Raw genomic sequence first — 27,499 nt, 5'->3', positions numbered from 1 at the left:
ATGTCTGGTATAACGGTATATGTATGAGGTAGAATTACAAGAATATCACTCGCCTTACAAAATTAATCAAAATTATGAAATAAAAAAAAAAATATGCTAGAAATGAAACACGATTTATCAACTTATGTTTCATATAGTTAAAAGAAATAATAAAAAAAAATAGTTTTATGAAAACTGCAAAGGAATTTTTCAAAGATTCGACCTTGGCCTACTAGTCACAACTTCGTCATACTTACCCATACTTACCACCACTAGGCCATCGAGCAATATTAATTGATTTAATATCTTTACTATCAATAAAATCTTTAGCATTAAATATAATAAGTTACGTAAACTAACGAAACACCTCCCGAAAATTAACGAGTCTCAGGTCAATATTGCCAGACAATACTTGCTTATTTAATAATCATAGCAGTTCCTTGACAATATTGCTAAGCAAGTTTGCTTCGTATATATGATGTTTTATTGTGAATGAACAGTTACTCAACATATTGTTCCTCTTTTCTTTATACTTGAACCATTAATGAAACTGATATTTTCTTATATTTATAATACAATCATTTTCTATCCGGTGACTTGATGCTTTAGTGTAAATAGAATGATGAGTTGATGACCTAAACATTCCGAAAATCTATTTATAGAGGGATGTACTCCTATGGGTAATTCCAGCTGGTCTCTCCCGGTCTATTTTGACCGGGATTTACTAGTGACCGGCGAATAGTATCACACGTTTATTGTCCGGTCTCTCACGGCTTTGGAGTAGATGTTTGATATTGTTACAGAACAGAACAAATATTTTACAGATAAATAAGCTTTTTTCCCAAAATGAATGTTTGTCACTTAGTTTGGTTACAATAATTAATAAACACAGATCAACTCTCAAATTTATTGATTATTATTATACATGACCATACAATTTGAAAAAAAAACAAAAACAACAACAACAACAACAATAGCATGTTTCATTTTATCTATATGAGATAAAAACAATAAATATGTATAATAATTGAGAAAAAAAGGTACATTTTTATGGTATTAATATGACACTATCAACTTTGAAACATTTTATTTAATTTGTTATTCGTGTTTAGTAAAGATGCCGAGGAATTATTCAAAGTTGCAAATCAGATTTTATGAATTATTCAATTGATTGATAATCTAAAAAATTATAAAGAAAATTACAAATGTACATGTACATGGTTTAAGAATAAACAATGTTATATAATAAAAGATTAACCATAATTTACTGACTTTTTCCAGTTAATCTTTGACTTATAATCGTCGGTCAATATGACAATTGAATTCTTAAAATTTATTTTACAATTTTAACAACAACAAAAAGAGTAGTCAACGTAAAACCTCAGTATTAAAATATCACATAAAACACAAAAGAGAAAAGAAAACAATATTCATAAAATCTGTAATTTTTTTATTAAATGAGATATTACAATTATTATATAATAAACAATTATGCTGAACATGATCAACATGGTAATATAACCAGTGTCATATTTTTACTAAGTGTGAACCGATACCTTAAGAGGGGGTACATAATAAGGGACAATTACACAAGTGTGGTGTTGATCATGCCTTAAACAAATGGATCATAAAGGCTATTGGTACTATGCGAAACGGAACGAAACGAAACGAGGGGCACCATATAGGGAAATTAAGAATTCTAGTTTTAATTTGGAAAATCAATATAATCATAATAGTAAATAATATGAATTCTTTATAATCACAGTCGAGTGATGTTTAATGTCCAATGAAACTCATAATACGCAAAACAGTAATTTTTAATCTTGTTCCGTTACGTTACGCAAAGTACCATTACCTACACGGATATTGGTATTTTGCGAAACGGAACGAAACAAAAATTAAAGGGGTTGGATATATCGGTGAAGAGGAATTTATCTTTTATTTGTAGTTAAAAGCATAACACTGAATGATTATAAATCGAACATCTGTTAATGAGCACATTTGTACATGTATATGAACCAGAGAGCAACCTTATATTATTTACCGGTCTGGATATATATATTATTATAAAGTCTTGTTAACAGTACTAAACATAAGCTGTCGAATGAGGAAACTCACGCAGCACGTAAGAAATGAAATTAAATTCGCCTTGTTTCGTTCCGTTACGCAAATTACCAATACCAACACAGGTATGGAACGGAACAAAACGAGAAAAAATAATTCATTTATATGAAATGTTTTTTCAGGAATTCATATCTAATACTCGTTTATGCTCGCATGCACAATAATGATCGCAAGGATTCGAAGTCAACATTGTTCAAGAAATATGCAACAGCTCATCAAGTCCACTACTTATTACTGGTACCATGCAACTCTTTACTTAAAGGCCAATTTTGACCCCAGTGCTTTTATTTGAACAAACTTTGAGACAATTACTAGAAGATGTTTCATGCTTAATATCTAAACTCTAGCTATTTGGGTTTTTTCAAAGAAGATTTTTAAGTTTTTGCTATACAAATATAAGGAAAATCAATAACACCCGGGGCGGGGCCAATTTTGACTCCAGGGCTTTTATTTGAACAAACTTTGTGGACACTCACTAAAAGATGTTTCATGCTTAATATCTTAACTCCAGCTATTTGGGTTTTTTCTAAAGAAGATTCTTTAAGTTTTTGCTATATACATATAAGGAAAATCAATGACCCCCGGGGTGGGGCCAATTTTGACCCCAGGGCTTTTTTTTTAACAAAGTTGGTTGACACGAATTAGAACATGTTTCATGCTAAATAGCTTAGCTCTAGCTCTTTGAGTTCTTTAAAAGAAGATTTTTTAAGTTTTTACTATATGCATATAGGGAAAATTATGACCCCCTTGGGCGGGGCCAATTTTGACCCCTGGGCTTTTATTTGAAAAAACTTGGTAGACAGCCATTAGAAGATGTTTCATGCTAAATAGCTAAGCTCTAGCTCTTTGGGTTCTTTAAAAGAATTTTTTTTAAGTTTTTATAATATGCATATAGGGAAAATCAAAGACCCCTCGGGCGGGGCCAATTTTGACCCAAGGGCTTTTATTTGAACAAACTTGGTAAACACTTATTAGAAGATGTTTCATGCTTAATATCTAAAATTTAGCTATTTGGCTTTTTTCAAAGAAGATTTTTTAAGTTTTTGCTATACACATATAAGGAAAATCAATGACCCCCGGGGCGGGGCCAATTTGATCCCAGGGCTTTTATTTGAACAAACTTTGTAGACACTCACTAAAAGATGTTTCATGCTTAATACCTAAACTCTAGCTATTTGGGTTCTCTAAAAGAAGACTTTTTAAGTTACTATATGGATATAGGGAAAATCAATGACCCCCTGGGGCAGGGCCAATTTTGACCCCGGGGCTTTTATTTGAACAAACTTGGTAGACACTCATTACAAGATGTTTCATGCTAAATATCTTAGCTCTAGCTCTTTAGGTTCTTTAAAAGAAGATTTTTTAAGTTTTTACTATACATTGTATGTATATAGGGATAATCAATGACCCCCTGGGGCGGGCCAATTTTGACCCCAGCACTTTTATTTGAAAAAATTTGGTAGACACTCACTAGAAGATGTTTCATGCCAAATATCTAAGCTCTAGCTCTTAGGGTTGTTTAAAAGAAGATATTTAAAGATTTTTCTTTCGGTTGCCATGGCAACCAGAGTTCTGCATGGAATTAAATTCTTTGAACAATTTTTAAAGGTGACCACCAAAGGAACATTCCTGTGAAGTTTGGATGAAATTGGCTTAGTGGTTTATGAGGAGATGTCATTTAAAGCAAAAGTTTACTGACGGACGCCGGACGAAAAGCGATCACAAAAGCTCACCCTGTCACTTTGTGACAGGTATGCTAAACAGTTATGTAAAAATATTACAAAATTAAATTAAACAAGCGAATTTGTTGAATTTATATCCCCCGCCAATGACTGGTTATTATTAACACAACAACTGAAGACATAAGGCTTTATTTATATATTAATCATGGCATAAACAGTAATATTCTTTGAACTTGATAAATATTCAGGGAAATAACAGAGCCATAACTTTGTGTTAAATAGTAAAATCTGGAAATGCCAATGAGATGTATGCATACTACATAACTAATCAAGGGCCATAAATCTGAGTTATAAGTATCTGACTGGAACAAGGCGACTATATGAACATCTCCTCTTAGTATCCCATAAAGTTTCATTGAATTCCAGCCGGTGGTAGCAGAGAAGTAGCGAGGAAACAAATATTTTACATATGGATACTGCATAACTAATCAAGGGCCATAAATCTGAGTTTAAGTGTCTGACCGGAACAAGCCGATGATATGCGCATCTCCTCTTGGTATTGAAGGTTCCCATAAAGTTTTGTTGAATTCCAGCCAGTAGTTGCAGAGAAGTAGTGCGGAAACGATTTTTACTCTATATGCATACTACATAACTAATCAAGGGCCATAACTCTGAGTTAAAGGGTCTGACCGGAACAAGCTGACGATATGCGCATCTCCTCTTGATATTGATGATTCCCATAAAGTTTGGTTGAATTCCAGCCAGTAGTTGCAGAGAACTACTCCGGAAATGATTTTTCTCCATATGCATATTGCATAACTAATCAAGGGCCATAACTCTGAGTTAAAGTGTTTGACCCGAACAAGCCGACGACATGCGCATCTCCTCTTGGTATTGAAGGTTCCCATAAAGTTTCGATGAATTCCAGCCAGTAGTTGCAGAGAAGTAGCGCGGAAACGATTTTTACTCCATATGCATACTGCATAACTTATCAAGGGCCATAACTCTGAGTTAAAGTGTCTGACCGGAACAAGCCGATGATATGCGCATCTCCTCTTGGTATTGATGATTCCCATAAAGTTTCTTTGAATTCCAGGCAGTAGTTGCAGAGAAGTAGCGCGGAAACGATTTTTACTCTATATGCATAATACATAACTAATCAAGGGCAATAACTCTGAGTTTAAGTGTCTGACCGGAACAAGCCGACGATATGCGCATCTCCTCTTGATATTGATGATTCCCATAAAGTTTCGTTGAATTCCAGCCAGTAGTTGCAGAGAACTACTCCGGAAACGAAATTCGGACGGATGGACGGACGAACGGACGGTCAGATGCGCATCTCCTCTTGATATTGATGATTCCCATAAAGTTTCGTTGAATTCCTGCCATTAGTTGCAGAGAACTACTCCGGAAACGAAATTCGGACCGACGGATGGAAGGATGGACGGACGGACAACGCCAAAACTATATCCCCCTCCCGATTCCATCGGCGGGGGATAAAAACTATTACAAATTTTTAAAGTTTAAAATGTACAGTTAAGTTATTTTTTAAAACTATAATAAAATATTTAATAAACAAGCAAATTCGTTGAATTTATATCCCCCGCCGAGTACTGGTTATTATTAACACAACAACTGAAGACATAAGGCTTTATTTATATATTAATCATAGCATAAACAGTAATATTCTTTGAACTTGATAAATATTCAGGGCAATAACAGAGCCATAACTTTGTGTTAAATAGTAAAATCTGGAAATGCCAATGAGATGTATGCATACTACATAACTAATCAAGGGCCATAAATCTGAGTTATAAGTATCTGACTGGAACAAGGCGACTTTATGCATATCTCCTCTTAGTATCCCATAAAGTTTCATTGAATTCCAGCCAGTAGTAGCAGAGAAGTAGCGAGGAAACAAATATTTTTCTATATGGATACTGCATAACTAATCAAGGGCCATAACTCTGAGTTAAAGTGTCTTACCGGAACAAGCCGATGATATGCGCATCTCCTCTTGATATTGATGATTCCCATAAAGTTTCGTTGAATTCCAGCCAGTAGTTGCAGAGAACTACTCCGAAAACGATTTTTACTCTATATGCATACTACATAACTAATCAAGGGCCATAACTCTGAGTTAAAGGGTCGGACCAAAACAAGCCGACGATATGCGCATCTCCTCTTGATATTGATAATTCCCATAAAGTTTCGTTGAATTCCAGCCAGTAGTTGCAGAGAACTACTCCGGAAACGAAATGCGGACGGATGGATGGACGGACGGACAGACAACGCCAAAACTATATCCCCCTCCTGATTCCATCAGCGGGGGATAATAACAAATTATACATAATTATACATACAAAAATTATACACACAAAAAATATTTAATTATTATACAGTATATTATAACAATATATTTAAAAACAAATTTACAGCAACTTATAATATATACATGTATATAAAAAAATTACTTATAAAACAATTTTTATAATAATTTTATATAATTTATAATATAAAATTATTACGTACTATAAAAGTATGAACAATAAATATATAAATATACTGTATATAAAGTTTACATTATTTACCAAAAGAAACAGAAAAATGGATCAAATCAGTTCTATTGCCAGACTGAACTAAAATAAAACATATTAAACAAAGAGTTCATCTCCTGATACAATGCTAGATTTTTGGTGGGTCAGTTCCTTTAAAATTCTTTTCAAAATGTAAAAGATAATTGTGAGAAATCATTTATGAAATCACATCTAGTTTTGTACTTTTAGTTGCATTATGACTTGTCATTATATTAGTCCAAAATTCTCAACAATATTACCTATCTGTTCTATGAAAATAATACTGCTATGCAAAAGGCCTTTTTCAGTCCAAAATCACATCAGAATATAGCAGTATTTTACCTAAATTCCTGGAATAATTCAAAGACATTCTGCAAAATGGCAATGAATGCTTCCCAACTCTGCACTTTAGTAACTATAATGAAGTTGCTAGGAAATATGTACGAAAAGTAAAACATAATTAAAGAAGGACAAAGCGTAGAACAGAGACAATATGGTTTAAAAAAGTTTTTTCCGGGGAACATTAAAAGGTAGAGTACAGCATAAGGACCTCTTCATTTTAAAATAATTTTAAGTAATTGGTAGGTAATTTCAATCACTATAAAACATTATTGACAATGTTCCAAAGGGTATTTAAGACATTTAGATCTTGACTGTCAGAAGTGTGAGAAGCTACACACTGTCTGAAGATATACACAATGCCCTTTTCTCCCATTGTGTAGATTTTTTAAAAGTCTTGCAATATCTGAAATTGGATTTGTAAAGTTCAATTTCTTCCTCCTGGTACAAGTGACAAGTAACAGCCAATTTGTCAGGCACAGCGCTTTTAAACGTCCAATTTGTGTGACAGTGTCAAGCTCTTTCATTGATATGAGGCACCAGCAATTCTTTTGGAAATTGTCATTTGTTTTCCAGTATCAAAGGCATAACTCATTCCTTCCTGAAATCAGTAAACCCACAGTATTAAACATATTTTACTTAATTATCAATGATTGTACAAGGATTGATCAAAAAGTTCTCTGCCCAATGTACTTCTTGTACAGCTTGGTTTTCAGTTTCGGAAACAGGTAGAAGTCAAAGGGGACCAAGTCCGGAGAATATGGGGGATGGGGAAGAATTTCAAAGCTGCAATCAGTTGCAGCAGCCATTGCAACTTTGGATGTGTGAGCTGGCGCATTATCGTGCAGGAGCAGAATGCCTTGAGTCAGTTTGCCCCTTCTTTTAGGCGTGATTTCTTGACGCAGATGTCTCAATTCGTCTGCATAGTATGTACCGTTTACGGTACGACCTTGCTAAGGATATTCAATCATGATTATCCCCCGACTATCCCAAAAAATTGAAGCCATCATTATCCTTGCTGATGGCACCCTCTTGAATTTCTTTGGAGGGGGTGAGCCAGAGTGCTAGCACTACATGCTCTGTTTTTTTTATTCTGGATTAAAGTGATGGACCTATATTCCATCCTGAGTTACGATCCGGTAAATGAAATCAGGTTCATCCTCGACATGCCATAGACATCAGTCAGAATTGCCTGAATTGAACCAAAGCTTATAAACACTTTCCTAGCAATGCTTCGCAGGTCTCACCTTCTGTCTCACATGATTTGCACAGCTTAGGCAGTGTCATCGTTGGTGGCCTCTTTTGACCGACCAGGCCGCTCATCATCTCCAATGCTCTCCCTGCCCCTCTTAAATTCAGCAGGGGGCGTCCCTGGCCGAATGGTTATGATCGTTGACTTCAAACCATTTGCCCCTCACCGCTGTGGGTTCGAATCCCGACAGGGACTTTGGATTCTTTCATGTGAGGAAGCTATCCAGCTAGCTTACTGAACGTCGGTGGTTCTACTCAGGTGCCCGTTCGTGCCTGAAATAATGCACGGAAGGGCACCTTAGGTCTTCCTCCACAAGTAAAGCTGGAACGTTGCGATATGACCTATACTGTGTCGATGTGACGTAAAACCCAAAAAAACAAACAAACAAAATTCAGCAGCTCATTTTTTCAGTGCTATAGGAAGGAGATTCCTTCCCAAGTGTATTTATGAAGTCTTCATGGATTTCCTTGGGGAACATCCCTTTCTTACAGAGATACTTAATGACAGCTCTGATTTCAATTTCGCCATTTGGTCTTAATTACACAGCCCTCTCGTGATCAAAGTGTTTTATGTTACTTAATCTGTAAAAAACCGCGTGAAACTTGGTCAGTAATCTTCAATTAGATATCGGTATCACTATATCGTGTGTAAATGTCACTGTACTGGCTCGAAGTATATCGGGCCGAGAACTATTTGATCATACCTTGAATTCAAATCATGAATTTGCTTTTTTTAATGAATTTGCATCCCCTTTTAATAAATTTACATCCCCCACCTACTAAAAAGCAGTCAACACTATAACACTAGTCCAAAGTAATTAATTTACTACTTATTTTTAGTCAAAAGGTATACGTACATAACATCTTACTAAAGTTAAAAGTAAATCGCAGATTATTGTGCAATAAGTTTTCATTAAAATTTCTTGCTTTAGAAAGAAATGATTTTTTCCTTCTGTAGAAAGAGAAATAAAATAGCACCTCTGAGGCATAATGGTCCTTTAACCTTTAGCTTTTTAAAATTTCTATGTAAAAATAGGCCTAATATTCATACAATAATTTCCCTGCTTGCCTTTTTCATACATAAATCAAAAGCGTCAGGAGGATATTGTTGTTAAGAATTATACAAGAAAAACATCATTTTTCGCTCGACTTTAAAAAAATAAATAAATAGAGGTATTGTTACAGTCATGTCGGCAATACCATCTGTTGATCATAACTTATTAAGTTTTCAGTGCATTGTCATCATACTTGGCCACAACAACCCTTGGCACAAGACTTTTATTAGACCAAACTACATCAATGACCTTGTGTGTAAATGGTTATCACTTTGTTATTATGGAATGGATTGACTTCATATTATAATGCAAGGAATTTTAGGATAAGATTTGATATTAAACTCAAAGTGACCTTGGCTTTTTTTACTTTGACCTTTAAAGTTTAATTATTGAATTTTTACAGATTTTTTGCTAAAATTGACTTTAACTTGGTATTAAACCAGAGCCACTGCCTGGCGGGGGCAAAGCTTGACTTTTTACTTTTTAAAAGCAAACAAGAAACATTTGAACAAATCTTAACGTTTCCTTTTTTATAAATTTAATCGGTGTGTCTTGTCACATTAGTTTTGTCAAAGAATGAATCCTTTTTTAATATACATGTATATATACACCAATATATAGTTATAATGCGCTAATCAGTGAAAATTTAACCTTCAAGGTCAAGGGCATAAAAGCGCCAAGATCAATTTGAGTTTGATAAACATGAAGGTCTTGTCCTTAAGAATGTTCTGATATAGTATGAAGTCAATCCATTCAGTAAAGTTACAGCCAAAAAAATGAAAATTTCAATAATTTGACTTTCAAAGTCAAGGTCATTTGTGAGTGAAGGTCAATGTTTGTCTGGTTAATTTAAAGGGCTATCCTTGAAGATTTTAATGTTTCAGTTTGAAGACAATCCATTCAAAAACAACAAAGTTACAGCCAATAATAGTCAAAAGAAAAATGAAAATTTCAATAATTTGACCATCAAGGTCAAGGACATTTATCAGTGAAGGTCAAGGTCTGTCTGGTTATTTTAAAGGGCCCTCCTTGAAGATTATAATGCTCAACTTTCAAGACAATCCATCCAAAAGTAACAATTTAATTACAGCCAATAATAGCCAAAAATATGAAAATTTTAATAATTTGACCTTCAAAGTCAAGGTCCCTCACGACTGAAGGTCAAGGTCTGTCTGAGTGTTTTAAAGGGTTATCCTTGAAGATTATTATGTGTAAGTTGGAAGACAATCCATTCAAAAATAACAAAGTTACAGCCAATAATAGCAAGAACAAGCAAAATTTGGACTTTTGACCTTGAAGGTCAAGGTAATTTGTGGATGAAGGTCAAGGTTAGTGTGGTCTACTGAAAGGTCTTGTCCCAAGGGTTGTTGTGGCCAAGTATGAAGCAAATACACCAAGAACTAAAAAAGTTATGATCCAGGTACAAGTTTGCGGACGGCACCGGCAACTGCAACGGTAAAGGCAACGGCAACGCCGCCTGCTAAGGACTATAACAATACCTCTTTTTTTCTTTTTTTTTTAAAGTTGAGCTAAAATGGACGTTCATCATACTTTGACAAAACACCATTTTGGATTTTGGACAAGACCTTCTGAAAGGTTGAAGTGACTTTGACCTTAAATGACGCAAATATCTAAATGATGAACGTACGGAAATTTTTTTTGGGGAGCATAAAAACTTACACACATAAAATTTTTTAGACAAAGGACCTACATTTTACTTTGACACATTGAGAAAATCAATTAATCGAAGTTCGACTCATAGAAGTTATACTGTATACGGTGGTCATTTTGCAATAGACACTTATTCCTCACATTACAATGAGACACCCTCCACCATATCAGTGGTTTTTGGAGAAGCAAGCAAGTGCAAAACATTCTCTCTGATGCATCTATCTGTGAAGTATTAGGCAAAATCTAGACTCATCAGTAAATAAATTGCAAATGGTGATAGGACTGATATAGGTGTTCCTGACATAGATATTTGTCAAAGGAACAAGAATGGCTGGACATCTGGCAATTACACCTGCATCATGCAATCTATTCCTAATGATTGTCTTGGTAGATACCTGTACATTTATAATATTTATTTATTTATTTACAACAATATGTATTTTTCTAAGGCTTATATTGTACACCACTATCTACTTGTGTTGCATTTGATTTGATTTGAAAATGTTTCAACATTTTTTTAACAACCCTGTTGGAGACGTCTCATTCAAGCTACATGTCACATGCCTTCAAGACATGCCTGTCTGCAATATATCAACTCCCCAAACTCAACTTGTCAGGCATTTGCTGCCTTCTTAGATATTGCTTGATTATTTTGAATACTTACACAATATGTTGAATTTCAATATTTTAACAAGAGAACAAAATTCAGACATGAATACTAGGCATATAATTATGCTGTAAAAATCTTGTTTTTTGAGATTCGCAAAGTCTGTGCCCTTCATTTGTCGTCATACTTGTACAAATCAATAATACTCTTCCATGACTATTACAAACAAATTCATACCTGAGGGTATTCTGAGTTTTTTTTTGTCCATTTCCTTGTCTTTTTGGTCTTGAACATATTTCATAAAAACTTCACATACAAGGCTATGAGCATGCTCTGTCTGGCAAACAATTGTCACTTCCTGTTGAAATGACTTCTTTTCAATCAGTTTTTGCTTACAATATTCTAGATAGCTCTCCAAGAAACCATTTGCAGCAAATTTGACTTCTTTATCAATGTTTGATTCTAGAAAAAAACAAAAGAAAATCACAGCTGGTTTATTTGGCTGAGAAACTATTAAGCAGCTTGTTTTAAACAAAACGTGATGTAAACAGAAATTAAGTCATATAAACTCTTTCATTATTTACCCTACATGCATATATAAAAATTATTATCATATTAATTAAGTTTCTCTTAAGTTTACTTAAATAAGAATTTACACCACCTTAAATTTCTAGGGATTTTGTAATGAAAAAGGTCCAACAACAAACTGAAGCAGTCCAGCTCTTTACTAAACCTTGGTAGCATCTATTAAATCATCATTTCTATGTATTAGAACACACGTTTTTTTTAATGATGTGTAAAACAAGATTTATTTTATGTTATATTTTCATATCTGACCATGACAGTCAATGACATATACAGACCAAGGTCATACTTAAATTATTTAACATGTACTTGGTGTTGTCATAAGTGTTGTTTTGTCCAAATATTTATCAAATTTGTCCATATTCAACCACTCTTCGAGATTTTGTCACTATACACAAAGAAGAAAAAACTGGTGCTAAACTGCCAATAAACATTGGTTAGGGACTACATGAATATGAGGCAGTTATTTTTTTCTCCCTTGATAAATTAGTAAACAACTTTTTGAAAACAACAATAATTATCAATTTTTATGCCCCCCTTCCAAGAAGAGGTAGTATATTGTCGATCTGTCGGTCTGTTGGTCTGTCTGTACGTTGGAAGGGCACTATTTGTTTCCACTGATTATCTTGAAAACTATTTATCACAGTCTTATCTGTGATTTGCAGGCTTCATAACCTCTGATCCCCTTTCAAAATTCCATTTTATTTAGTTTTGCCCATTGTTTTCTCGTCTAGGGCAAACATATATTTTTACTTTGGGACTATATGCCGCTTTTTATGGAATGGCACTTGCGTGTCACATTGAAGGTTCCATGATAACCGCCATATGAACACATCTGCCGATGTTTCAAAATTGTACAAATTCATGTTAAATGTTGAATTCTGCTTAAGCTGGTGCTAGGGGGCGTGGACAGTAGTTTGCACTTGACAGTACCGTCCATGAACAGGCTCAATCAAACCGAGCCCGCAACATTTTCAATTTTGTCGTGTTGGGCTTTTTTTGGGAATTCTTGTTTTCTTCATTTCATTTTTCACATACTGATTGGTCATAACTAGTAAATGACCCCTATTGGTTTTTGGGTTACTAGGTCAAATGTCAAGGTCACAGGGACCTTGAATGTAAGAATGGTTTCCGCTGATTATCTTGAAAACTATTTATCTCAAAGTCTTCATATTTCAAATAGTGATTGGTTATAACTAGTAGATGATACCTATTGATTTTCGGGTCACTAAGTCAAAGGTCAAGATCACAGGGGCCATAAATGTTAGAATGCTTTCCGCTCATTATTTTGGTTACTATTCATCACAAAGACTTCATATTATACATATTGATTGGTTTGTTTGTTTGTATCATTTTATGCCTTTTCCCAACAGTATTCCAGTCATATAGGTGGGTAGTTTCCTAACCATCGTTCCTGGAGAGTTGCACCAGTACTAGACTACCTTTCTTTGTCTAAACTACCAAAGCATCTCCCGGGGATCAAATCCACGCCAGAAAGGTAACTGGATTAGAAGTCATTGACTCTAACCCCTCGACCACAGAGGCGATTGGTCATAACTAGTAGATAACATGTATTGATTTTGGGGTCACCAGGTCAAAGGTAAAGGTTACAGGGTCCTTGAATGGTAGTATGATTTCAGCTCATTATCTTTAAAGTTGATTATCACAAAGTCTTCATATTTCACCTAGTGATTGGTCATAACTAGTAGATGACCCCTATTGCTTTCGGGTTCACAAGTTCACAGGGACCTTAAATGTCAGAATGGTTTTCGCCTATTATCTTGAAAACTTTTTATCAAAAAGTTTCATATTTCACATACTGATTGGTCATAACTAGTAAGTGACCCCTATTGATTTCGGTGTCACTAGGTCAAAGGTCATGGTCACAGGGTCCTTGAATGTTAGTATGGTTTATGCTCATTATCTTAAAAGCCATTTATCACAAAGTCTTCATATTGATAATATTGATTGGTTATAACTATTAGATGGACCCTATTGATTTTTGATCACTAGTTCTTAGGTCAAGGTCACAGGGGCCTTAAATGTCAGAATGATTTTCGACCATTTTCTTGAAAACTATCACAAAGTCTTCATTATTTTTCATTTTTCCATAAGTGAACACTTCAACCCATTTATAGCAAGTTTCTATAACAAAATAACTAATAATGTGAGTAAAGAGCTAGAAAGGGGGCATATGTGTCGTTCAACATTTCTTGTTATTGATACAATCCTTTCTTACAATTTTTTTCTCTTTTCATAGAATGCTAAAATAATATTTTGCATAGTAACACTACCTCCACAAGTTTGATCAATATCAATTGATAATTTTTTTATGACAATCGGCGCCAATAAGTAAGCAGCAGAATGATGTCATCCTTATTAATTAACTCATTCATAAAGTTGCTAGAATGGCGTCATTTTAAACTGACAAGAATGATTTAAAAAGCACTGAATGTAAACACAATATTATCCAGTTCGTACGTAAGTTTTAATTGTTGAAAACTTAATAAAAAAAACTTTGTCCTCTTATTATATGTATACTTTCTTTTGTTTAATAATTTCTATATCTTAGCAACAGTAGGGTGTGAAATCGAATAGTGTTGTATAAAAATCAGCACTAGAAATACTCTCCACTTGACAAAATAGCGCAAGTGATCTTCCCCAATTGTCGTATTAAAATCAGAATAATATAGGTCTGAGCGAGATTAAAAAGCTATTTAACACGGGTTTTGTCGGTTTGATGCGAACAAATTAATCACTTGGGCTGACGACCTTCATGGTCAATTACTTAACATCAAAAATCAAAATCAGGTTGTCAAAATGCTTGTCTAGGTAATTGCTTGAATGAGTTTCAACACGGGTCATATCGGATGAAAAACTTGGTCACAGGAGCTTAAAATAGAAAATTCTTGTTAACACACTAATGGCTACTGTATTTATCAAAATATTCTGGAAATTTGTCTGAAAGTTTTGATGATTTCTAGGTCAAATTCTAATGTGGGTCATCTGGGGTCAAAAACTAGGTCACACCACCCAAATATGGAAATACCTTGTTAACACTCTAGTGGTCACATTCATGACTCAATTGTCATCACACTTGGTCAGGATGCTTGCCTAGGTAATTTCTCTGATAAGTTCGAACATGGGTCATCTTGGATGAAAAACTAGGTCACAGGAGCTAAAAAGAGCACTGCTAGGCGGAGCATTATATGCCGAAAGTGTTTTTATTTTTTTAGTAAGGATGAAGCACTTGTAAGACATGGGAATTAAAACAAGAGCCGGTTGAACCAGTGATGCTCCCCGAATAGGTTTTGAACACAGAAAGGTATACCTCTTGCAGTGTCAGAGTTATGTCACAGACAAAGTTCAAAGTGAAAAAACCACCCAAATGTTGTGTGCGACACGTCGTTTCAATATGGTGATCATTTTTATACAATAGTTCTAAAATCCAACTTCAAAATTAATAACCAAGTTATAGGCCAGACACAATTTTGCTGCAAGGTCATGCTGTGACCTTGACATTCAAGGTAGCTACACAAATGTTTCATGTGACATGTCGTCTAAATATTGTGATCATTTCTGTGAAATAGTTGCAAAATCCAACTTCAAATTACAAAGTTATGGGCCATCATGATTTTGATGCAAGGTCATGCTGTGACCTTGACATTCAAGGTAGCAACCCAAATGTAGCGTGCGACAGGTCGTCTCAATATAGTGATCAATTTTGTGAAATAGTTGTAAAATCCTACTTCAAATAACAAAGTTGTGGATCAGACACAATTTTGCTGTAAAGTCATACTGTGACCTTGACCTTCAAGGCAGCAACCTAAATATTGCGGGGGACTCAATATGGTGATCATTTCTGTGAAATAGTTGTAAAATCCAACTTCAAATAACAAAGTTATGGGCTGAACACGAGTTTGTTGCAAGGTGGTGACCATGACCTTCAAGGTATCGACCCAAATGTTGCGCGCTACACGTCGTCTCAATATGGTGATCATTTCTGTGAAATAGTTGTAAAATTAAACTTCAAATAACAAAGTTATGGGCCGGACACGAATTCGGGACTTACGTACGTACGTACATACGGAAGGATTAACGGATGGACAACCCAACGACTATGTGATCCCTCAAATTTTTTCGTGGATCATAAAAAGTATTACCTCCTTCAACAAGAGGGCCATGATGGCCCTGAGTCGCTCACCAGAAACAATTGTTTTTTCAGTGTTGGAATGTCAATATATTCTATTATAGCATAAAATCGGCTATTTTCCCCTATTTTGCCCATGTTATAACGGGACCACAACCATGTGTTAACATATATAGTCACGCGCTATTGTTATAGCCAGATTTCGCCTATGCGCAATACATACAGGGCCCAGTTAATAAACAACAAGAGCCACCGCCGGGCAACGCTCGACTTTTAACTTTCTCTAAAAGCAAACAAAGAAATGTTTAAACAAAATCTAAACGTTTCCTTTTTATAAAATGAATCATTCTGTCTTGTTACATAGTTTTGTCTATATATTTTTTATATATAAATATACTAATTTATATATATATATATATATATATATATATATATATATATATAATATATATATATATATATATATATATATTATATATAAAAAGACACGCAATTATATAAATAGAAAATTATATCAATAGAAACACACCAATCTATAAATAGAAAATTCTATAAATAGATACACTTGGTGGAGTCACGTGGTGGAGACACGTGGTGGAGTCACGTGGTGGAGACAAGTGGTGGAGTCACGTGGTTGAGTCACGTGGTTGAGTCACATGGTGGAGATACGTGGTGGAGTCACGTGGTGGAGTCAAGCGGTGGTGTCACATGGTGAAGTCACGTGGTGGAGTCACGTGGTGAAGTCACGTGATGGTGTCACGTGGTGAAGTCACGTGTTGAAGTCACGATAAACAACAAGGTCTTGTCCTTAAGTATGTTCTGTTATAATATGAAGTTGATCCCTTCAATAATAGCAAAGTTACAACCAGTTACAGCCAAAACAAAGTCAAGGTCATTAATGAGTGAAGGTCAAGGTCTGTCAGGTTATTTTTAAGGGTTATCCTTTAAGATTATTATGTTCAAGTTTGAAGACAATCCATTCAAAAATAACAAAATTACAGCCAATAATAGCCAAATACATGAAAATTTCAATAAGTTGACCTTCAAAGTCAAGGTCATTTATGAGTGAAGGTCAAGGTCTGTCGGGTTATTTTTAAGGGTTAACCTTGAAGATTATTATGTTCAAGTTTAAAGACAATCCATTCAAAAATAATTAAGTTACAGCCAATAATAGCCAAAAACATGAAAATTTCAATAATTTGACCTTCAAAGTCAAGGCTATTTATGAGTGAAGGTCAAGGTCTGTCGGGTTATTTTTAAGGGATATCCTTGAAGATTATTATGTTCAAGTTTGAAGACAATCCATTCAAAAATAACAAAATTACAGCCAATAATAGCCAAATACATGAAAATTTCAATAAGTTGACGTTCAAAGTCAAGGTCATTTATGAGTGAAGGTCAAGGTCTGTCAGGTTATTTTTAAGGGTTAACCTTGAAGATTATTATGTTCAAGTTAAAAGACAATCCATTCAAAAATAATTAAGTTACAGCCAATAATAGCCAAAAACATGAAAATTTCAATAATTTGACCTTCAAAGTCAAGGCTATTTATGAGTGAAGGTCAAGGTCTGTCGGGTTATTTTTAAGGGATATCCTTGAAGATTATTATGTTCAAGTTTGAAGACAATCCATTCAAAAAGAACAAAGTTACAGCCAATAACAGCATGAACAAGCAAAATTTGGACTTTTAACCTTGAAGGTCAAGGTCATTTATGGATGAGGGTCAAGGTTAGTGTGGTCTACTGAAAGGTCTTGTCCCAAGGGTTGTTGTGGCCAAGTATGTAGACAATACACCAAGAAATAAAAAAGTTATGATCCAGGTACAAGTTTGCGGACGGCAACGCCGCCGCGACTATAGCAATACCTCTACTTTTTTTTTCTAAAATTGACGATTTGGCCTGTTTGCCAAAGAGTCATGCACTCTTGTTATATCTAAATTATTGATTCGTGGGCCTCAATCGCATTAAACACGGCAAGCAGCATTCAAGTAACTATGTCGGAAATATGGCGTATAGACATCGCTGCTTATCTTGGATGTCGCCCTTTCTAAGAAAACCGTGACAGTTGTCAATGTAAACAAATACCTGTCATTCAGTTTTAACCCTCCGATTAATTTACAGAACAAGATAATATACAAAACGAATATGTGAACATGTTGTTTTATTGATGTTAATGTTGATAAATGCTCTTTATACTTCTTTGAGAGAATAATGTTTAGTGCCTGAATTTTTTTTTATAAACTTGTGTGCTTGAAAACAACCGTTTCTGATGTCACTGATCTTTTTTCTACCGTCAATCTGAAATCATTCTAATAATTTCTGAGGGTCATGTTTTGTCTTTGGTAGAGGATAGAGTAATGTAACGTTGTTTTTTTCTTGAGATAATATATCTCCAATGTCAAGCTTTATTAAATCAATTAAAATTCAAAATTTCGTTCGGTTCTGAGAATTTCCCAAGTTGTTGGCCCTGGAAAAAATAAAACGCACACGTAAAACATGTAGGATTGGATAATTACACAAGGATTTAATGTAATTGTGTTTTGTATAAAATATACATCATGAATCTGTTTAAAAATTTTTATACTATAATATCGTCAACGCACGTTTATTTCGTGTTATAAAGTCTGCAGAGTCCTACCGGTCTCAGGCACCAGCCCTTCCTCGGGAATCTGCAGACATTATAACACGGAAAACGTGCGTTAACCCTATAATATAAAATTTCAGCATAGAATGTGTTCAAACAATAATTTGAAGAAATGCCATGACCTGGGGCATTTAAGCTTTATCTTAAAGGGGGCTTATCAAATTATTATGAGCAAACTTGATAAAAGACTACCTTAAAGAATGCTACAAAGTTTGGTGATTATCTATCAATTATTTCAAAGGGAAATGATGTTGGAATGTTTTTTCTATTTTTAGCTTTAGTGGCCCCTAAAAGGGGCTAATCAAATTTATATAAGCAAACTTGATAAAAGAGTACCCAAGAATGCCACAGACAAAGTTTGGTGATCATCCATCACTTGGTTCTAAAGTATAAGATGTTTAAAGGTTTTTCTATTTTTAGCTTAAGCAGCCCCTAAAAGGGGCCAATCAAATTAATATGAGCAAACCTGATAAAAGATAACCCAAAAATGCTACAGAGTTTGGTGATCATCCATTAATTAGTTCTGTAGGAGAAGATGTTTAAATGTATTTCTATTTCTAATTTTAGCAGCCCCTAAAAGGGGCTAATTAAATTAATATGAGCAAACTTAATAAAAGGCTACCCGATAATCCTACAGACAAAGTTCGGTGATCATCCATCCATTAGTTCTGTAGTTATAGACGTTAAAATGTATATCTATTTTCAATTTTAGCGGCCCCTTTTTAGGGGCCAATCAAATTCATATGAGCAAACTTGATAAAAGGCTATACCCAAGAATGCTACAGACAAAGATTGGTGATCTTCCATCAATTAGTTCTGTAGCAATAGATATTTGAAGGTATTTCTACTTTTAGCTTTATCGGCCAATAAAAGGGGCCAATCAAAATAATATTACTAGACTTGATAAAAGACTACCCAAGAATGCTGCAGACATCCATCAATTTGTTCTCTAGAAATAGACATTTAAAGGTATTTCTATTTTTAGCTTTTGCGGCCCCTAAAAGGGGCCAATCAAATTAATATGAGCAAACTTGATAAAAAACTACCTGAGAATACTAACTGACAAAGCTTGGAGATCATCCATCAATTAGTTCTGTAGAAGATGTTTAAAGGTTTTTCTAGTTTTAGCCCTAGAGAGACCCCTAAAAGATTAATCAAAATAATATGAGCAATTTTACTTTATAAAAGACTACCCAAGAATGCTACAGACAAAGTTTGGTGATCATCCATCCATAAGTTCTCTAGAAATAGACATGTAAGGGTATTTCTATTTTTAGCATTTGTGGCCCCTTAAAGGGGCCAATCATATTAATATGAGCAAACTTAATAAAACACTACCCAAGTATTCTACAGACAAAGTTTGGTGACCATACATCAATTAGTTCTGTTTTTCTATTTTTAGCCCTAGAGACCCCTAAAAGGGGCCAATCAAAATAATACTAGCAATTCTGATAAAAGACTACCTAAGAATGCTACAGACAAAGTTTGATGATCATCCATTAATTAGTTCTGTAGAAATAGACGTTTAAAGGTTTTTCTATATTTAGCTTTAGCGGCCCCTAAAAGGGGCCAATCAAATTCATATGAGCAAACTTCATAAAAGACTACCCAAGAATGCTACAAAGTTTGGTGATCGTCCATCCATTAGTTCTGTAGAAGAAGATGTTTAAAGGTTTTTCTATTATAGCCCTAGAGAGACCCCTAAAAGAGGCCAATCAAATTTATATGAGCAAACTTGATAAAAGACTACCCAAGAATGCTACAGACAAAGTTTGGTGATCATCCATCAATAAGTTTTGTAGAAGAAGATGTTTAAAGGTTATTCTATTCTTAGCTCTGCTGACCCCTAAAAGGAGCCAATTTGAATGACATGAGCAAATTCAAGTGTGACTGTCACAAGGATGCTACAGACCAAATTTGAAGTAAATCTGCTTAGTAGTTTCAGAGAAGAAGACGATTGTTGACGCATGAGGACGGACGATGGACGCTGGAGCATCCCCCTTTGATTCTAATAGCTCACCCTGAGCCTTCGGCTCTGGTGACCTAAAAAGCAATCCTCCTTTATAGCTGAAGAACCTTCATATATACATATATATATATATATATATATATATATATACAGTTGCTGTTTCCAAAGCACCACCATCAAGTTGTTATCTTGTAAGTAAAAATGCTACAACGGATAGACGGAAAGACGCCAGGGGTATAACATAACATAAGCAAATGTTTTAGAGCATGTAATAAATGTAAATATAAATGATCATCCTCTGAAGTTTGACAGTTGTAAAACTGTTAACAATATTAAGGCCATTTGATATTGACCTTTGACCTTGTGACTCGAATATAGATATGGATCTTTTATTCAATATAGGCAATCATCCTATAAGTATGAATACTCTAAGCCAAAATGAACTTTATTTATGCTTAAGTGACCACAAAATCAAGAGGGGCCTTCTATCCAATATTGACAATCATTCTATGTAATTTGTTGGCCAAATGGAACTTAAGTTATGCTTTAGAAACCACAATTTTCAGTGTAAAGACTGTTGTGACCCTGACCTTTGATCTTCAATAATGACCCTAAAATCAATAAGGGTTTATGCTTTAGAAACCACAATTTTCAGTGTAAAGACTGTTGTGACCCTGACCTTTGATCTTCAATAATGACCCTAAAATCAATAGGGGTCATGAATTGGACTTGGCTGTTTATCCTTTAGATTTTGCAGCTGTAGATTGATATAAACTTAATATATGCTTCAGAAATGTTTTCAGTTTTAACGCAATAGTGACCTTTGACCTTGTGACTGCAAAATCAATAGGAGTCTTCTATCCAAAATTGACAATCAGCCTATGAAGTTTGAATATTGTGGGCCAAATTGAACTTGAAGTTATGCTCCGGAAACCAAATTGCTAACGGACGGACAGACGGGCGGATGCCAAGGGTTTAACATAATATGCATGAAATTCTTTTGGGCATACACAAATAGAACTAGAAATGTGTCCATAGGACACGGATGCCCCCACATGCCACTGTGCTGTCAGTCTTATATGACTCTAGGTCAAATATTTTTTGGACTACATGTGCCACAAGTTGAAAACTAAAAATCAACAAAGGGCAATAATTCTGTTAAATTTGGTCGCAGCAAAAATTCCTTCCTTTACTACCATCTACACATTAAGGTTGTTAATCCCTGTAAGTTTAAGCAAAATCTGCCATCCGGTTTAAGAAGAGTTGCGTTCACAAAATTTCTACAAAGTATATTAAATGAAAAAATCAAAAAAGGGCCATAATTCTGTTAAATTTGGTTGCAGCAAAAATTCCTTTCTTTACTACCATCTACACCTGAAGGTTGTTCATCCCTGTAAGTTTAAGCAAAATCTGCCATCCGGTTTAAGAGACGTTGCGTTCACAAAATTTCTACATAGTATATAGTGAAAAAATCAACAAAGGGCCATAATTCTGTAAAATTTGGTCGCAGCAAAAATTCCTTCCTTTACTACCATCTTCACCTGACGGTTGTTCATCCCTGTAAGTTTAAGCAAAATCTGCCATCCGGTTTAAGAGGAGTTGCGTTCACAAAATTTCTACATAGTATATCGTGAAAAAATCAACAAAGGGCCATAATTCTCTTAAATTTGGTCGCAGCAAAAATTCCTTCCTTTACTGCCATCTACACTTTAAGGTTGTTCATCCCTGTAAGTTTAAGCAAAATCTGCCATCCGGTTTAAGAGGAGTTGCGTTCACAAAATTTCTACATAGTATCTAGTGAAAAATTCAACAAAGGGCCATAATTCTCTTAAATTTGGTCGCAGCGAAAATTCCTTCCTTTACTACCATCTACACATTAAGGTTGTTCATCCCTGTAAGTTTAAGCAAAATCTGCCATCCGGTTTAAGAGCAGTTGCGTTCACAAGATTTCGGGACGTACGGACGGACGTCCGGCCGAAATGGAATAAGGGGCCTTTTCTTTTGTTATTTTCTATTGTTTAATAGAGGGCCAATGGCCCCTTACTCTATTGTTACGGAATGAACTCTATTGTTCTCTTTTGTTCTGTTTACAGTTAGATGGCCCCCTATCCCTTTTCGGTAGTACGGACAGACTGACGGACGGACGGACTGACGGACAAGTGCAACGCTATATGCTCCCACATTGTGGGGGCATAAAAATCTTTCTTACACTCTAGTTCCTACTGTTTTGATCCATGTATCTTGGAAATTAGTCTGAAAGTTTGTATTAACGAATTCTAAGTCAAGTTCGAATATGGGTCACATAGGGTTAAAAACTAGGTCACACTCCACAAATATGGAACAAGAGCTGTCACAGCAGACAGCAAAGCTCGACTTATTCTCGACTTATGAAATACTGGACGCAGTAAGGAAAATGAAACTATGAAAGAACAAGAACTGTCGGAGGACAGTAACGCTCAACTATTCGAAAATTTGTCACAAGGGTGTTTCATTGAGTATAATAATGCTTACCTATATGAATACATAAAATTGTACGAAAAGGTACAAACCCTTCAAGTTTCAATACAATCACAGAGAACAAGTGTGTGAAGTTTCAATCCATTCCCTTCAGTAGTTATGGAGATACCAGCTTACACACAAAAACTTAACCAAGAATTTATGAATCGAAAAAAGGGAATAATTATGCAAAAAAGTAAATCAGAGTTATGGGACTTGTGCCAATCATCTTAAATAATCACAGAGACCAAGACTAGTGTGTGAAGTTTCAATCCATTCCCTTCAGTAGTTATGGAGATACCACCTTACACGCAAAAACTTAACCAAGAATTTCTAAGATAAAAAGGGGGCATAATTATGCAAAAAAGCAAATCAGAGTTACGGGACTTGTGCCAATCATCTAAGATAATCACAGAGACCAAGTTTGTGAGGTTTCAATCCATTCCCTTCAGTAGTTATGGAGATACCAGCTTACACGCAAAAACTTAACCAGGAATTTCTAAGTTGAACAAGGGGCAAAATTATGTAAAAAAGCAAATAAGAGTTATGGGACTTGTGCCAATCATCTTAGATAATCACAGAGAACAAGTGTGTGAAGTTTCAATCCATTCCCTTCAGTAGTTATGGAGATACCAGCTTACATACAAAAACTTAACCAAGAATTTCTAAGTCGAAAAAGGGGCATTTTTATGTAAAAAAGCAAATCAGAGTTATGGGACTTGTGCCAATCATCTAAGATAATCGCAGAAAACAAGTGTGTGAAGTTTCAATCCATTCCCTTCAGTAGTTATGGAGATACCAGCTTACACGCAAAAACTTAACCAAGAATTTCTAAGTCGAACAAGGGGCATAATTATGTATAAAAGCAAATCAGAGTTATGGGACTTATGCCAATCATCTAAGATAATCACAGAAAACAAGTGTGTGAAGTTTTAATCCATTCCCTTCAGTAGTTATGGAGATACCAGCTTACATACAAAAACTTAACCACGAATTTCTCAGTCGAAAAAGGGGCATAATTATGTAAAAAAGCAAATTAGAGTTATGGGACTTGTGCCAATCATCTAAGATAATCACAGAGAACAAGTGTGTGAAGTTTCAATCCATTCCCTTCAGTAGTTATGGAGATACCAGCTTACATACACAAACTTAACCAAGAATTTCTAAGTCGAAAAAGGGGCATAATTATGTAAAAAAGCAAATAAGAGTGATCGGACTTGTGCCAATCATCTTAGATAATCACAGAGAACAAGTGTGTAAAGTTTCAATCCATTCCCTTCAGTAGTTATTGAGATACCAGCTTACATACAAAAACTTAACCAAGAATTTCTAAGTCGAAAAAGGGGCATAATTATGTAAAAAAGGCATATCAGAGTTATTGGACTTGTGCCAATCATCTTAGATAATCACAGAGAACAAGTGTGTAAAGTTTCAATCCATTCCCTTCAGTAGTTATGGAGATACCAGCTTACATACAAAAACTTAACCACAGGGACGCCGACGCCGACAAATTGGTGACTGCATTAGCTCGATTATTCTACGAATAGTCGAGCTAAAAACCAATTTTATTATAAATATATCTCTTCTTATGATAAGAGGTTACAGTTGTTACAGGCTGTCCAGCACCTTCTGACAAAAAAATTGGCGCAAATTTTAGGGCAACTTTTAAAAAAATATTAGGGCAAAAAATAATGCTCTGGTTCACTTATAACAAAGGTGTCTACCAGTGTTCCAAGGTCACCCGAGAATAAATGGATTCACTGATCAACTGCCTTTAACTGCCTTCTATAAATAAGAGCTAAAAAACTTAACTACATTAAAACATAACTAGAATGAACACATTTTTAAAGTTATGAGTATCTCGGAACAACCAATATTCAATTAGTTAAGCTGTTATTTGCCAATAGTAAATGGATGGAGACATTATGCTTTTAAATTTATTCTAGCTATAAATGCATAAAAAATTATCAACAGTAAATCATTTTAAGGTTGGTACATTTTGAACAAGTCTTGGTCTTTCTTAACAAGAGCGATCAGTAATCACATGTGTCACCTCATGATGGCCAATTTTATGTTGGGACAAATTTTGTGACAGACGGACAGACAGACGGACAGTGCACAACTAGACTTGGTACTGATCATTCCTGTAAAGTTTGGATAAAATTGCACCAATAGTTTATGAGGAGTAGTCCGGACAAGCTTTTGCGTATCTGGCAACACACAGAAAAAAAACACCTTTTTATCAAAGGGCCATAACTCAGCCAAAAATCATTCAACCATTCAACCTATGCGATATGCGCAAGGACTTGAGCTACAGATCAATCCTGTAAAGTTTCATTGAAATTGCATTAGTGTATAAGAGAAGTAGTGCCGGTCAAACTTTAAAAATAAAAATTATTAAAGGGCCATAAAACTCAAACAAAAATCATTGAACCGGAAAAATGCTGACAATATGCACAACTAGACTTGGTACTGATCATTCCTGTAAAGTTTGGATGAAATTGCACCAGTAGTTTATGAGGAGTAGTCCGGACAAGCTTTTGTGTATCTGGCAACCCACAGAAAAAGAAACCTTTTTATCAAAGGGCCATAACTCGGCCAAAAATCATTCAACCCGGAAAACCCGTGCAATATGCGCAAGGACTTGAGCTACAGATCAATCCTGTAAAGTTTCATTGAAATTGCATTAGTGGTATAAGAGAAGTAGTCCGGACAAACTTTAAAATTAAAAATTATTAAAGGGCCATAACTCTGACAAAAATCATTGAACCGGAAAATGCTGACAATATGCACAACTAGACTTGGTACTGATCATTCCTGTAAAGTTTGGATGAAATTGCACCAGTAGTTTATGAGGAGTAGTCCGGACAAGTTTTGTGACGGACGGACGGACGGACAGACAGACAGACGGACAGACAGACGGACAGACAGACGACGGAGAAGTGATCCCTATATGTCGCCACTACTCCGTAGAGGCGACACAAAAAACAATAAAATCGATATGACCCACTCAGGTCATTCCCAGGAATATTTTAATCTAAATTTAAACAGAAGGGTATTCACCACTGAAAGATTTGTTAAAAATAAATCGGGGCTACGAAAATTTGTAGAAAATTTCACAACAGAGTCAATCTATTCAATGATTTTAACAGGTTTTTTTCCAGATTTTAAAAAACATACACTAAATGTTATAACATATTTCAGTATATTGCATTGGTTCGACTAATGTTAATGTGTACAAAAAGGCAGCTGAAGGTGTCACTTCTCAGTACGCTCATTGTGGTGCAAAATGGTAAAAGCATCCAATCATTACAGCCAGTTTACCTTACCTACTTTATAATGTTACCAAACTTGAAAACTTGTCTAGATCTGCCAGCTGGTATCTGACTTACAAAAGATCTATTCTACAGTCATCACTTGAAAACAACTTGATTATGAATTAAAATTAAATTAAAAAGGTCCCCTACATAAAGTCTGATGAAATTTAGTGGTTAATCATAAATAGTTGTTTTAAATACACCGAAGACTGGGGTAAATGGTATTAACCCTGTAGCAAATTAAAAATATAACTTGCTTGGAATTTTTTTATTTCTTTTTTAAACAAGTGATTATTTTGATATAGTCCAAGTCGGACAATTTTCATTGTTCCATTTAAAACAGTCTTATTGTTTTTCTGATAACATCTGACAATTTTTCTGCAGAAGTTGAAGTAAATACAACATGTGACTATGCAATTTAGTCAGACATGACATCAGCTCCACTGAATGTGTTAAAATTTAGGTTGTGATTGAAAAATGGTTGATTCGGAGTATGTTATAACAAAAGATAAAAAATGGACCAAAGACAGAAAAGGCCGGGTTGAATATGTATACAAAATATCATGAGGCTGTGATGTTACTTAAATTTTCTACCACTGTCTGACCATCGATGTTGAAAATTTAACTTAGTTGGTAAACCGGAAAAGAATGAGCATCAGACCTGAAATGGAATCCCACAATATGGGACTACAGCCATGTCAATGCTGTGAACAACATATCAAGAGGCTGTGGTAACTAGTTGTTAAGAAAACTGTTACGAAAATTTCCTACTATCTATTGATCATTAATTATGTCAAAATTTAACTAAGTCGGCAAAAAGGAAGTGGATAAGCGAATGACCTGAAATCAAATTCCACAGTATGGGACCATTTGTTGATGCTGTATACCAAATATCAAGAGGCTGTGATAAGTAGTTGCTGAGAAAACTGTTTGAAAATTTCCTACTATTGACCATTAATGTTGAAAATTTAACTAAGTCAGCAAACAGGAATTAGATGAGCATCAGACCTGAAATGGAATCCCACAGTATGGAACCATGTGTTGATGCTGTACAC

General features: G+C 34.9%; 1 protein-coding gene across 1 annotated transcript in view; it reads right to left on the bottom strand.

The window, feature by feature from the left end:
- Positions 1–2,180: 2,180 nt before the first annotated feature.
- Positions 2,181–27,499, bottom strand: part of LOC132720172 (uncharacterized) — a 161,449-nt gene continuing 136,130 nt past the window's right edge. Inside the window, exons 18-19 of the mRNA XM_060704214.1 lie at positions 11,522–11,746; positions 2,181–7,301 (exon numbers count right to left, since the gene is read on the bottom strand). Of these exons, the coding sequence (XP_060560197.1) occupies positions 7,279–7,301; positions 11,522–11,746 (248 nt within the window). The 3' untranslated portion in view covers positions 2,181–7,278. The remainder of the gene's footprint in view (positions 7,302–11,521; positions 11,747–27,499) is intronic.

This window comes from Ruditapes philippinarum, unplaced genomic scaffold, assembly GCF_026571515.1.
Source record: "Ruditapes philippinarum isolate M1 unplaced genomic scaffold, ASM2657151v2 ctg784_1_1_1_1, whole genome shotgun sequence".
NCBI classification, from domain to species: domain Eukaryota; kingdom Metazoa; phylum Mollusca; class Bivalvia; order Venerida; family Veneridae; genus Ruditapes; species Ruditapes philippinarum.
This window is presented reverse-complemented; position numbering and strand designations above follow the sequence as displayed.